General features: G+C 36.0%; 1 protein-coding gene across 1 annotated transcript; it reads left to right on the forward strand.

Annotated features, from left to right (window-relative positions):
• Nucleotides 1–1515: 1515 nt before the first annotated feature.
• Nucleotides 1516–11487, forward strand: LOC138314806 (galactose-3-O-sulfotransferase 2-like). Its single transcript, XM_069255355.1, has 3 exons — nucleotides 1516–1615; nucleotides 6419–6474; nucleotides 8795–11487. Exons 2-3 carry the CDS (start codon nucleotides 6434–6436, stop codon nucleotides 9723–9725), a joined length of 972 nt encoding a protein of 323 aa, XP_069111456.1. The 5' UTR covers nucleotides 1516–1615; nucleotides 6419–6433; the 3' UTR covers nucleotides 9726–11487.
• The last annotated feature ends 1220 nt before the right edge of the window (nucleotides 11488–12707 follow it).

Genomic DNA, 12707 nt, shown 5'->3' on the forward strand with positions numbered 1-12707 from the left:
TTTATAACTTTAAAAAAATAACTGACGAGTGTTAAATAAATTCCAAATCCAATAACTCTGAGTTGTGTGAACTATTTCTACCGCAATGATATCATATACAATGAAGCCAAAATAAGATAACGCTATTTGCCGACATGCTAATAGGGTGAAATGATACATGTATCATCATAAGCAAATAGACACTCATTGATATTCAAAAATCTTAATATCTTAAAGAATTTATTAATAACAAATAGTCTTAATTATGAACAACTATGCATTCCTACTCATCGAACGTCTTTTTGAATCTAGATTGCTATAGGTACTTCAACAATAAACTAATCGTTGTCGACATGCTTACGGCAAAGTGACATCTACTTACCGCCAAATAATCATCAAATCGTTGTTACGAAGTTAAAGCCCGGACCAGGTGCGTGAATTCTACCAAAATCACCACCAGCGTCCTTGTACAGCAACATATATATACCACAAGACAAACAAAAGACAGTTAGAAATTTTGAGTCGATCACTTATGCTACGAATGGGAAAACTCAAAGGCGGTTTGTTCTGCAAGCAGCAATCGGCGTACGCCAACATAACGTCATTCGATTATCGATAACGTGACAATTTGTGACATAACAATGAGAAAAAGTAGTTAGGGTCAAAGTTTAAAATCTCAACCAATCAAAAGACCGGAAGGTGTTATTCCACTAGTGGAATATCAATACATTTTCTCCCATACTTGACATGGTTATCCCGCGGTTGCTAGGGAAAAGATAACTCAGTCTTTTATCGGGGTACGCAAAAGACAGCTCATACGCGCTAAACAATGACGTAACGTCATTAATACATGCTGTCGATGACGTCACTAATTTTGGCGCGTTGCGACGTTCCTAGGATGGCCGCGCTTTTGAAATGAACGTGGCTCTGTCAGGTGGACAGGGATATATCAACCTCCGTGAAAGATTTTGGCTGTCAACCCTCGGCAAGCCTCGGGTTGACCAGCAAAAATCTTTCACTCGGGTTGAGATATCCCTGTTCACCTGACAGGCCTATGTAAGATTCTATTATTGTAACACCCACTACATTTGTACAACGGCCTGAGAGTGGAATAAAACTATGAATTTATGTTAATTATTTTTTTAATAAGATGATGATGAGTGTAGTTTTAACGGTAAGTTAATAATCTTTGCGACTCTACAGAATTATCAATCTCGTTTTACATTCCCATTTTAAATATTAAAAGCTGTTTTGGAAAGGTAATGGTCCTTTAAAACATGTTGGTTAGTGAATGTTCAAAGTCCAGTATCTTCTTGCAGCGCGATCCGTAAAAGTCAGCCACCACTATTCGTCTGGTCAAAATAACTGAGCATTCGTTCTATATTCATTTACAACTCGACTGGAAATTAAATTAAACATGGCAGAAGGGTAGAAATAAACGCATGAACGATTCTATCGGTGCTTTCCGGTTCGCAGCACACACTAAATGTGTGCGTTGTTGACCGTCTATTCATACACACTTTCTTATCTGTCAAAGGGACGATTTCTCCGTGAATCCAACAACAGCCCAATGCAAGGTCGACTTACACCATCAACGGACTCATTTTTGAAGTGCATTCAGCTAGAAGGATAATAGGTAAGTTATACTTATTAGCCGCACTAACACGACCACAGTAATTGTCTTCTGCAGATAACCCTGGTATTCATCTAGATCTGTACATTATACATGTTCATATACCGGAGCCTAGTTTCACACAAACATTAGTGACTTAAGGTCTTCAAAGTACAGTTTTACAGAAGTTAGGGAAAGTTTTTTCAAGGTACTACATTTATATTAAAAGCCAACTTACTTTTAAATTTGACATTCTATGCAATGTTGCAAACTATAAAAATTATACACGACAGGCTCTGCAGATAGAACGTTAGAATTGTACCAGCTGTCCTTTATTGCATGGATCGTAAAAGGCGACTAAATTAATGATCTTATTTTTTCTCTTCTTCCTAGCGAACTTTCTTATTCCTAAAGTCACCCTTGACACCGCCTCACTTTTGGCCTTCTGTTGAGCGCTCGCCCCTGTGAGGTAGGCTCTGGGTTCTGACCCCTGGCCTTCGACACACCAAATTCTGTAAAAGTGGTAGTTTCTGCTCCTGCTTAACGCTCGTCATACAGGGAGTGGGACGACTGGTTTGCCTGTTGTCAGTATAATGTGACCGGATGGGGTATGCTGCTGTGTGTCTTCGGTTGCATACTTCAGTAGTATAGTAATATAAAAAGGATAGACTTCAACTATACAAGAAAACACAACACGAATATACTGCAGTCTCTCTATAGATACACGCATCGCGTGCTTCATACACGCTACACACGGGAAGCCGCCCTTACATGACCCTTGTGGTTAATAGGACGTTAATTTAATCAAACATACAAACTAGTTCAGTAGTATTGCCAGTAAATTATGTATTTTTATGTAGTTGATTTAATTTCACTTTGGATAATGTGTTCATATATATATATATATATGTATATATATATAGTGCACGTCCTCACTGATGTTTAGGAAAATAAAGTCATTGCATTATACCACCACTCTGACTTACACTTTTTAATCTCCCAGTGTGACTGAACACCGGTCATTTGTCACTAATTTCCTATCAAAATAACTGCGGACAATACTGACCACTACAGATGATTGTACTGTATGGCCTAAGGGGCGACATACAAAATTCCTATGTATATTTACTTTGGTTGTTATCCCATCTAAAAATACAGGTTATTCACGGGCGACAATCGCCATCTACAATACTTGCCCAATTTAAGTATTACTTTATATCGAACATATATAGAGGAGAGTGTAGTATAGCTGTTTATAGGGTGGTTATGTAACAGACAATAAACCCTTTAAGTCGTAAAACACAATAAGAAAAAATACACCTACATTTAACAGTATACACACACGGGGACGATGGTTAACATTTTTTTGGTACATACGCGAGTGTAGGTCGCTACGTGTATTATTTCTCCATGCCCCTGTAGACAAAAGCCTTTTTAGTGAACATTCTTATAGTGACAACAATAGCTTCTAACGACAATGAAACGCGTTTTCTCAGAGGAAAATGAGTTGTAGCGATACATACCTGTATACAATTCTATAGTATCTTGTCACTAATCTTGGTCTACTTTTTACCTATTTTTACCTATTTTGTCAGAAGTAGAAACCACAAAAGCCCTTTTACTCATTTCTATGACGGTTAACATTTTTTCTTAAGGTATTTCTGTTCTACTTTAAAATAATGAAATAAGTATCAAACAAAAGGCGTTGAATGGCTCTCGAAAATTAATCGACCAATCAACGCCGAGAAAACAAATATACTACACACATACTAACATGGCGGCTACAGACACATACATTGTATTTTTTCAATTGAAAATTTTAAAGTGCTGTATTGAGCAAATGGATGGACTATAGATATAAAGTTACATACTGGTAAGTTTGTTTTATAGTTCTAATGAAGCTGAAGTGTTGACTTGCAGCACAGTTTGGTTAGTTTTGGGCTACTCATTAGAGCCCTGGCGTGTTTATCGGAGGACGTCTATGTCCGACCAATTGAAATCTGGTTGTTTTCCGATGTTTCTGGATACCTAGTGACATTTATACGACATGATATAAATTGTATCATATACCAAATTAACGATAAATTATCCGTCTGCGAGTATTCCAATTGTCACATCTTATACAGTTTGTTAATAATCATACTTTTTCTGAAATTGGGTAGTGTAATATGGCCGGTCGAGTTATAGACCTTGACACAGTATTACATATATACATGTATAGAGAGGAAAATGTCTTTAGAGCCAAACGCTTGTGTTTAGTCAAAGAGAATAAACTCTTTAAACGATATATTGTCAATAACATAACTAAGAGGCTTAGATATCTGATAATGGGTCTATATCATACTTGGATAAAGGGCTACCAAGTTTGGTTCAAATGAATGACCTTGACATTCATTCAAGGTCACAGGAATAAAATACACTAACATTTTTTAATAATTTCTTTGACACAGAGAACTAATATTAGGCCTGTAATATACTGAGATGACAGTTTTGTTTAAACGACCTTCAATCAAGAAGGGACAAACAGGCTATTTTAGAGGAACTTCTTGGTAACAGCTAAGAGGTCTAGATATCTGAATTCGGGGCCGTAGAGTGCCAAGGTGAAGGGTTACCACGTTTGTTCAAATGAATGTCCTTGAACATCATTCAAGGTCACAGTGGCCAAGTAAGCTGTAATGCTGGGCTGCACACTGCCGTACGTTCAAGTACGTAGGAGTCAAATATGTGAAAACAACTCCTCACTAAGTTAAATGTTTAAAGTACTAAGAAGGGTTCGTAGCATGTTTGACGGAGCATTTCCTAGTTTGTTTATTTGAGTGATCTCACCCGGCTTGACCATTTTCAGAAACTGATAACTTCTACTGAATAGTCCTTGTATACAAATTAATTTATTAGTCTAAGAAAAGGAGAGCATTTTCGGCTATTACCCATGGGCCTTTTATTACCCAGTATAAGACTATTATAAGGGTGGGTTCTTTTTGGCAACTTGTTCGATTAATATCAAGAAAATATTGCACAAAATTTATGCAAATATGGTGCCCATGATTTTTCTTTCTTAGATGAAGGGCTTATGACATAGCCAATCAGATTCTTTTACAAAAGATGACGTCATACGGTTCCCCATATAAGAGCCAGCCAAGCAAAGGGAAACAACTCCTACTAAAATTGTACACAATTATTTCCATAAGTGTCAGTACATAAAATTAGCTTTACGTATAGCTTGCATTTATGCACGATCCACATACAGAAAACAAAGAGTTAATTAAAAATGGCCACCTTAAGGTGACATATTTATTATAAAAAATATATATAACTCATATCAAAGTAATATAACAAATATTATGCAAACAAATTGACACATAATTCAGTCGTATAAAATTACGTGAAAAGATTATGAAACATAACATGATCTAGAACATCTCAATATTGATATTAAGGTGGTGGTTTGATACAGTAGAACACGGCCACAAAGTTAAAAATACCTCAAAGAGGATTTTTAACTTCCCCAACAACATGAAAGGCTACCAAGTTTGTTCAAATGAATGAAATTGACCTTCATCACAGTCAAAAGTCACATGGGGTCAAAAAGACTAAAATCTTTAAACGACTTCTTCTTCAGAACCAAAAAACTCAGGTTATTGATATTTGGTCTGTAGCATGCTAGATGAAGGGCTACCAAGTTTGATCAAATGAATGACCTTGATCTTCATTCAAGTCACAGAGGTCATATAGACTGAAATCTTTAAACGACTTCTTGTGAATAATAAATAGGACTAGAGACTTGATATTGGGTCTGTGAAATGATGGGATGAAAGGCTACCAAGTTTGTTCAAATGAATGACCTTGACCTTCATTCATGGTCACAGGAGGTAAAATATGTTACAATTGTTTAACATACAACTTACTGTATTTGAGATCTATTATATATTGTATTAACAGTCAGCTGACTGTTAAGGCCTATTGGGCCTCTTGTTTTCTTAATAGCCGTATGCGTAGAGTACTCGCATTGGAACTGTAGCATGCTTTAAAGATGCTCCACCGCCGACAGAGCATAAATGATATTCATCACTTGAACAATAATTGGTGTTTAATCATGTGTATATATGTCTAATTAACACAAAAAATAATATAAGATAATTTATTTTGCTTTTGGTGCATGCGCAATCAGTACTTAATTCCATATAAGATATAGTGCCACGGAATTATTTCGGGATGCAATTAATTATTTTTTATATTTTTAACTTGAAGTAAAATTAGAAGCTCAAACATTTCAATTGTGGTAATGATGTAAAGTAAGTAATTTTTGTAACTGATGAAAAATACCAAATCGTCTGCTACTGTTTTTAATAGTGAAAAAACCCACTTGTCAGCGGTGGAGCATCTTTAAATGAAGGACTACCAAGTTTGTTCAGATGAATGACGTTGTCCTTCATTCAAAAAGAATAAAAATCTTTAAACGACTTCTTGTCATTTACTAAGGGCTACCAAGTTTGTTCAAATGAATAATATTGATCTTCATTAAAACTCGCAGGGGTCAAATAGGATAAACTCTTCTAGGAACTTCTTGCCAATAAATAATAGACCTAGTGACTTGATATTGGGCCTATATCATATTGGGATAAAGGGCTACCAAGTCCGCTAATTAGGACTTTGACATTCATTCAGGGTCACAGGGAACGAATAGACTACATCTTTAAACGACTTACTGTGCCCTTTAGTTCTATGATATATTGTATTAATAGTCAGATGACCATTACGGTCCTCTTTGCCCTCTTATTATCAAATGTTTTAGTATTTCAGTCTTGAACATTTTGCCTTGCTTTTCAGATATATGTGGTAACCATGCGTTTTTATTCGAAGTGGATCACAAATCTAGTGATTATGTAAGTACTTATTATTATTTTCGTCATAATGTTCTGTAAGTAAGTTTAGTTTTCCAATGTTGTGTCATTGCGTTAGGAGAGAAGTCAACCCTCTTTTTGGCACAGGGAGCTGGCACAATATTTGTTAACCAACAGTGTATATATATAATATCATAGTATCAAGGGTATGAATTCGGCGGTCGAGAAAAACAGACCTTTTTAAACCATAGTTTTTTAAATAAACATATTTTACCTTAAAGAGAAATAATTTATCTTTCCAATGGGTGCTTGATGAACAAAATTGGGCAAGTATTGACAAAGTTATGGCCTGATGAATCGGGAAACTTACGAAAAATATGCTAGGTAGAAATTTCCCTGTCCGCTCTAAGGTGTACCTCAAAACCAAGCTAAAATAACAAAATCTACGCTTGTGGTGGTAAACAGTACCCATAACTGTGTTCATCCACAATCTCCTTTGGAGGTGCCATGTCCCGTACTTTGTAGAAACTCCATTTAAAGGCCCACTACCTCTCTGAAACGGCTTTTAATTTTTAAAATGGGAATGAAAAACGAGATCGATAATTTTGTAGAGTCACAAAAGTTATTAACTTACCGTTAACTTACACATATCATCACTTTCTGAACAATTTGATTAAAATAAATAAAATGTTAATTTTCATAACGCGGGTCGTCTTATGTTTCCCGCTGTCGTCCTAAATACCGCACGGTAGTTGAGTATAATTGCGTCAGACGGCAAAACAGCGAAATTACTCTCCACTGTTATCATGTATTACGCAGGAAATGTTGTGCATGTTTGGTGTTGTAACCTCATCTTAGGCCATCGGTATATATTTTCTGTTGTTATTAAGGTTTTTAAGAAACCTTTATGTTTTGCTCCGGAAAGGTAGTGGGCCTTTAAACATCATGGTGTTCACTTATCATCACCGCCATGATCATTTCTTCTTCGGAACGCTTCTCGATTTTACCGACAAAGCGCATCACTACTTAATTTGCATAATGCAGTCACGATATGTAAAATCTAGTCTTGCATTCCCCTGCAGACTCTCGCAGCTGAACTCGTTCAGGGCGGCGAGAGTCTGGGGTTTGCGAGACTATGTAAAGTCTAAAAGCCTTCCGAGAAAAATACCATAATATATATGTGTGTGTATTCTGTTGGTTAAAAATATCGTGTCAGGTCACTTTGCTTCTGAGACTATTAGTATACATGTATGGCCATCGGCGGACACGCCCATATATGAATCATATCAATGGATTATTGTAATTTTAAATATATTATGGCGATGCATTCAATTATCATGACTATCATCTTAAAAATGAAATTAAATAAGTATAATCACTAAAATAAAAAATACAATATTTAAATTTCTTTGAATATGTCTGTATCCAATTACGTTCATACCACCTTTAACGCATTAACATGAATAAGTCTACTTTTGCATGTTCGTCGTCAAATTAAAAACGGTGTTGGGTAACAACGGTAGTCAGGATGACAGAAGATATAGTTCCGATTGGTGAACGTTATAGCTACAGATTGATTTGAAATGTAACTATGGAGTTCCCAAAACATTCCTGAAAGCCCCCCGGTTGTAGTCCCGTGCAGCCATTCATTTTGTTGTTTATTACCGTTACAATGTTTGAACACATATTCTATTTGGATGTCAAATACATATTAAATTGGATCTGATAAAACCTCTTTATTGTTATTTTGAAATCCGTCAGCTAATGACGAGGGCACTTGTTTACATTTCCTATAGCACTGTCAACTGAGTACTGACGAGCATAATATAATATACAATACAAAATACATACAAAGTGATTTGTATCAGATTTCATCTTAACCTTTATGATATATATTTAGTAAATAATAATCATTACTCAATAGTATATACACATTATGCAATGGTTACCAGATAATAAAGTAGAATTTGGAAATTTCTTTAGTTACAAGGTTTAACCAGCCAAAAGACCAATTATTCACAACGGGAAATGGTAGAATTATGTTGTTCCAGTTACATGATATTGGTTGTTTAAAAATGAATTTGTGTAAATACATCTAACTATCCTACACTAGAACAGTATCCGGAGGTAGTACATGTACAAGGCATTTACACAATGAAAACACAATATTTTACCTTAAATTTCGGGTATGTTTGTTAATCTTACTTTTTAGAATTACATAATTTTGACCCCCGAACGACGAGGTATAAGCCTGATGGCATATCGTGTCCCTCTTACACGCACGTATGACCATTGAAAATGCACGTGACGTGAAACATTAACTAATAAGAATGCTGTTTGACAGTTTTATTTTACTTTTCAGAGTCTCCATTACTGTCTTCATTTGGGTTATATCGTATCACCAGTATGATGGAAATATGACATATCGAACGGCGGATGGTCCATCATCTCCAGACGACACGTCCATATCCTTCCGCGTACCTCGGAGAACCTCACCCGCAAAAAACGTCGTATTCCTCAAAGTCCACAAGGTCGGGGGTTCTACACTGATGAACATGTTCTACCGATATGCTAACTCTAAGCATCTAAATCTTGTGGTTCCAATAGATACAACGGGCGATCACTGGAACTACCTGGGCTTCAATATCACTCTTCATACTCCAAATATAGTCCCCCTTCCGCGCGGTGAAGAGTATAATATTTTATGTAATCATGTTATCTATGACAAAAAGGCATTTTCTAAAATCATGCCAAAGGATTCGGTCTACCTCACAATTCTCCGGAATCCTGCTGATCAGTTTGTTTCAGCCGCGATGTATTACAACTTTCTGTCAGCACTAGAGGTTGCAACAACACACACTATTGGTAAACAACCGATCCCTGAAATCTTCCACGAGTACTTCCTTCACCAAGACAGATATTCAAGCCTGAGTACCTATCACGTGAGAAATCCTATGTCACATGATCTAGGACTTCCAATGTCTAGCTTTGATGACAAAGCGTTCATACAATATTTTATAGGAAATCTGTCCTTGGATTATAACCTTGTAATGTTGATGGAACATTTTACGGAATCCGTCATATTAATGAGACGATACTTATCTTGGTCTGTGGAAGACGTTATCTTTATCCCACTCAACGTTAATCATGAAAAGAAGAAAAAAGATTTTGTGCTTTATAATGACGACATTGACTTCTTATCTGAATGGAACTATGCAGATTTTGAACTACATCGCCATTTTGAACAAATATATATGATGCGGGTCGAAGCGGAAGGGCCGTCGCTGCAATAGGAAGTGACGTATTTTAATAAATTATTAAATCGTGTCCATTTGTTTTGCGATAGTGGCCACAATACCATGACGGTGGAGGAATCAAAGTGGTCAACAGCGTTTAATATATCGAAAGAGCAATGCGACATGATGAAGTCACCAGCTGTTCCTGTGATAAAGGCAGAAATTCGTAAATCGCGAGAACGTTACAATACGTGGGCTCGTTCAATCGGAAAACACGTTCTGCATTGATGTTGTTAAGTTCTCGTTCATCTAGGTATATCTTGTCTGTTGTACAAATATTGGAGCGGTCAGTATTCTAGATTTCCGCTTTGGGTTAGCGTTGATCTCATTCATTTATCTTACATTTTATCTGATAGCAGAAACATCGTGTTTTGATTCTAAACATCTATACATTGTCAAGCGGTGATTTCATAGCATTTTAAATCTTTTACAAATTGATAAAATCGCAGTTTTACTAACCTAAAAAGATGTTGTTGGGTTTTTTTTTGTGATTTGTAATATAACATCCTTAATACACTGGCTAATATCAATGGTTTGCATATAAGGCTGGCAGGCAGCTATCTGAAATACAATTATTTTGATTTCATCATTGATTAATTATCGATTAATGTTTAAGAATCTACGAATAGATCTTTTTCAAACGATTTTGGGGTCTGGAATAAATTCGGTAAAAATCATTCCATGATTTAATTTATTATATCTTGGCCTCCGTATGTATGGTCTGTTTAATTACGCACTGTCTATATGTTTGGGTACATGTATAGAGTATCTCGCTAGATTAGGATTGCAATAAAACTATAGTTCGTTTCGACATATATTGAAAGATTTGAAAGTATTTACCGCGCAATTGATCGTACGCCATCGAAGATTTGTGCAAAATTGAATTATTTTTATTTGTCAGTATTGGAGAAGTCGAAAGTGTAACGTGTTTATATCGTAATGTACGGACACACGGCGGATGGCAACGGGCAAAGGGGATTAAATAATATAGATCACTCGAGACTTCGTCTCAGGGTGACCTAAACACAGGCTAAATAGTATCAAAGAATTGCACCCCTTTGATAAAACGAGTTTATGAAGGGAAATAACTCCTGAGTCCTTAAATGTATACACAATAGCATTGGGCACTGACGACAGTCAATCGAAGGAAGTAGCCAATCGCAATTACCGTTTTTGAACATGAGGATTATTCTTAATTAAATCAAAAATGAATTCTTTTTAATTTACATTGTTACCTTTGATAATAAAACACTATTAACACGAAGCTGGTCCAGTCATGTATCTTCAACATTATCCTAATATCTTCATGCCTGCTGGTGTCTTTTGTTTATTTGTCTGATTTCTTTTTAGTTCCGCTATCTTGTGTGTAATATATCCCGTTTTTAACACTTTGTTGTGTTTTGTTTTTTTATTTCTATGATGATTCATGGCCTATTGACAGCTAAAGTCATTTAGAGTAACAGAATTGTTAATCTTATTGTTCAAATACCAGAAGAATGGGAAAGGAACAATCTGAAAGTTATAAAAAAAAATTGACGTTTTTTTCTTCGGTTATCTATTAGTAAGGTGTGAAAAATCCTTCTAATGGACAGACAAACATGTATGATGCCTTTAAACAATTAGCTACGACACAAGAAGTTTCGCACTGTAGAATTCTTGTTCTTATGCCTTGTGTATGTATGATGTTCAGATGGAAAAATTCTTGAGGGTTTTTCTTTACAATAATTACTTATAACACTGTAAAAATGTTACATGAAATTATAGATGTAAACATAATGAATTTTGTCAGTATTGCCAAAAGTCGTGTTCAGCGCTGATTTATATTTAAAATGAACACCTATGCATTGTAAGTATTGTTATTCTCAAAATGTCGTTAATTTTTGGTGGTGAATAACATATTAAAAACTCTTCTTGATTCGTGATTATGAAAATTACGGCACATATAACTACAGATGACCCCGGTAGTTATAGACGCATTACCTTAAAATTAATATGTGAGTAGTAATGTACGGGATCCGTAAGACGCCCTCGAAATTATGATACTCGGTGCTTCCCTATGTATTGACGATTGTAAGGGAAGTCGTGATGAAAGAGAGATGATGGCGTCAGCAGATAGTACTCGGATAGTACTGATCTGTATCTAACAATGGTCCTGAGAAGATAAAGAAGATACAAAAGGATAAATATCTAAGGAGTGTTGATTGAGATTATAAGTGATGATTTTACAATATAGACACAACAGTGTTATATGAGGCAGAGATACGGAATTCCATAAACGATTTCTGGGACAAAGATGTTAGGCTAGTTAGAAATGGATCATGAAGGAGATCATATGGAATTATATTTCGTTAAAATATCTGTTAACCAGACTCCGATTTCTCAAAACAAACTATAATTCATTAGAGTGCTTAATAGATATTTTCGGATTTATTTAGATTGTTAGGGATACATGTCATAGATAAAATGTTCGGGTTATAAGAACCGGGTATTTTAGTGTTCGATCGTCAGTCTTCAATATGGCTCTACAAGAGAATTTATACGGGTGTGTGCAACGATGAACTCCGTGTTAACATAAAGAAACTGATCCGAAGATGGACAACTTCAGTCTGTCGAAAACGAAGGTATGTACATGCGAAAAACATCTGCCGTATTTTCGTAATATAAAAACATGTTCTGAACACTATTGTAGATTTATCTATTAATCTTTTACAGGGGTTTCCCTAAGTGTCCAACGGGAGGCAATCGACGAGCATTGACAAGAAATAGACGCAGAAATAGTACGCGTCTCGGAGCTGGAGGCTTCTAACAAGTAAGAAGTCGTGGAGGATCTCTCGGAGCTGGAGGCTTCTAACAAGTAAGAAGTCGTGGAGGATCTCTCGGAGCTGGAGGATTCTAACAAGTAAGAAGTCGTGGAGGATCTCTCGGAGCTGGAGGCTTCTGATAAGTAAGAAGTCGTGGAGGATCTCTCGGAGTTGGAGG

The sequence above is a fragment of the Argopecten irradians genome, chromosome 2, assembly GCF_041381155.1.
Source record: "Argopecten irradians isolate NY chromosome 2, Ai_NY, whole genome shotgun sequence".
Taxonomy (NCBI): Eukaryota; Metazoa; Mollusca; class Bivalvia; order Pectinida; family Pectinidae; genus Argopecten; species Argopecten irradians.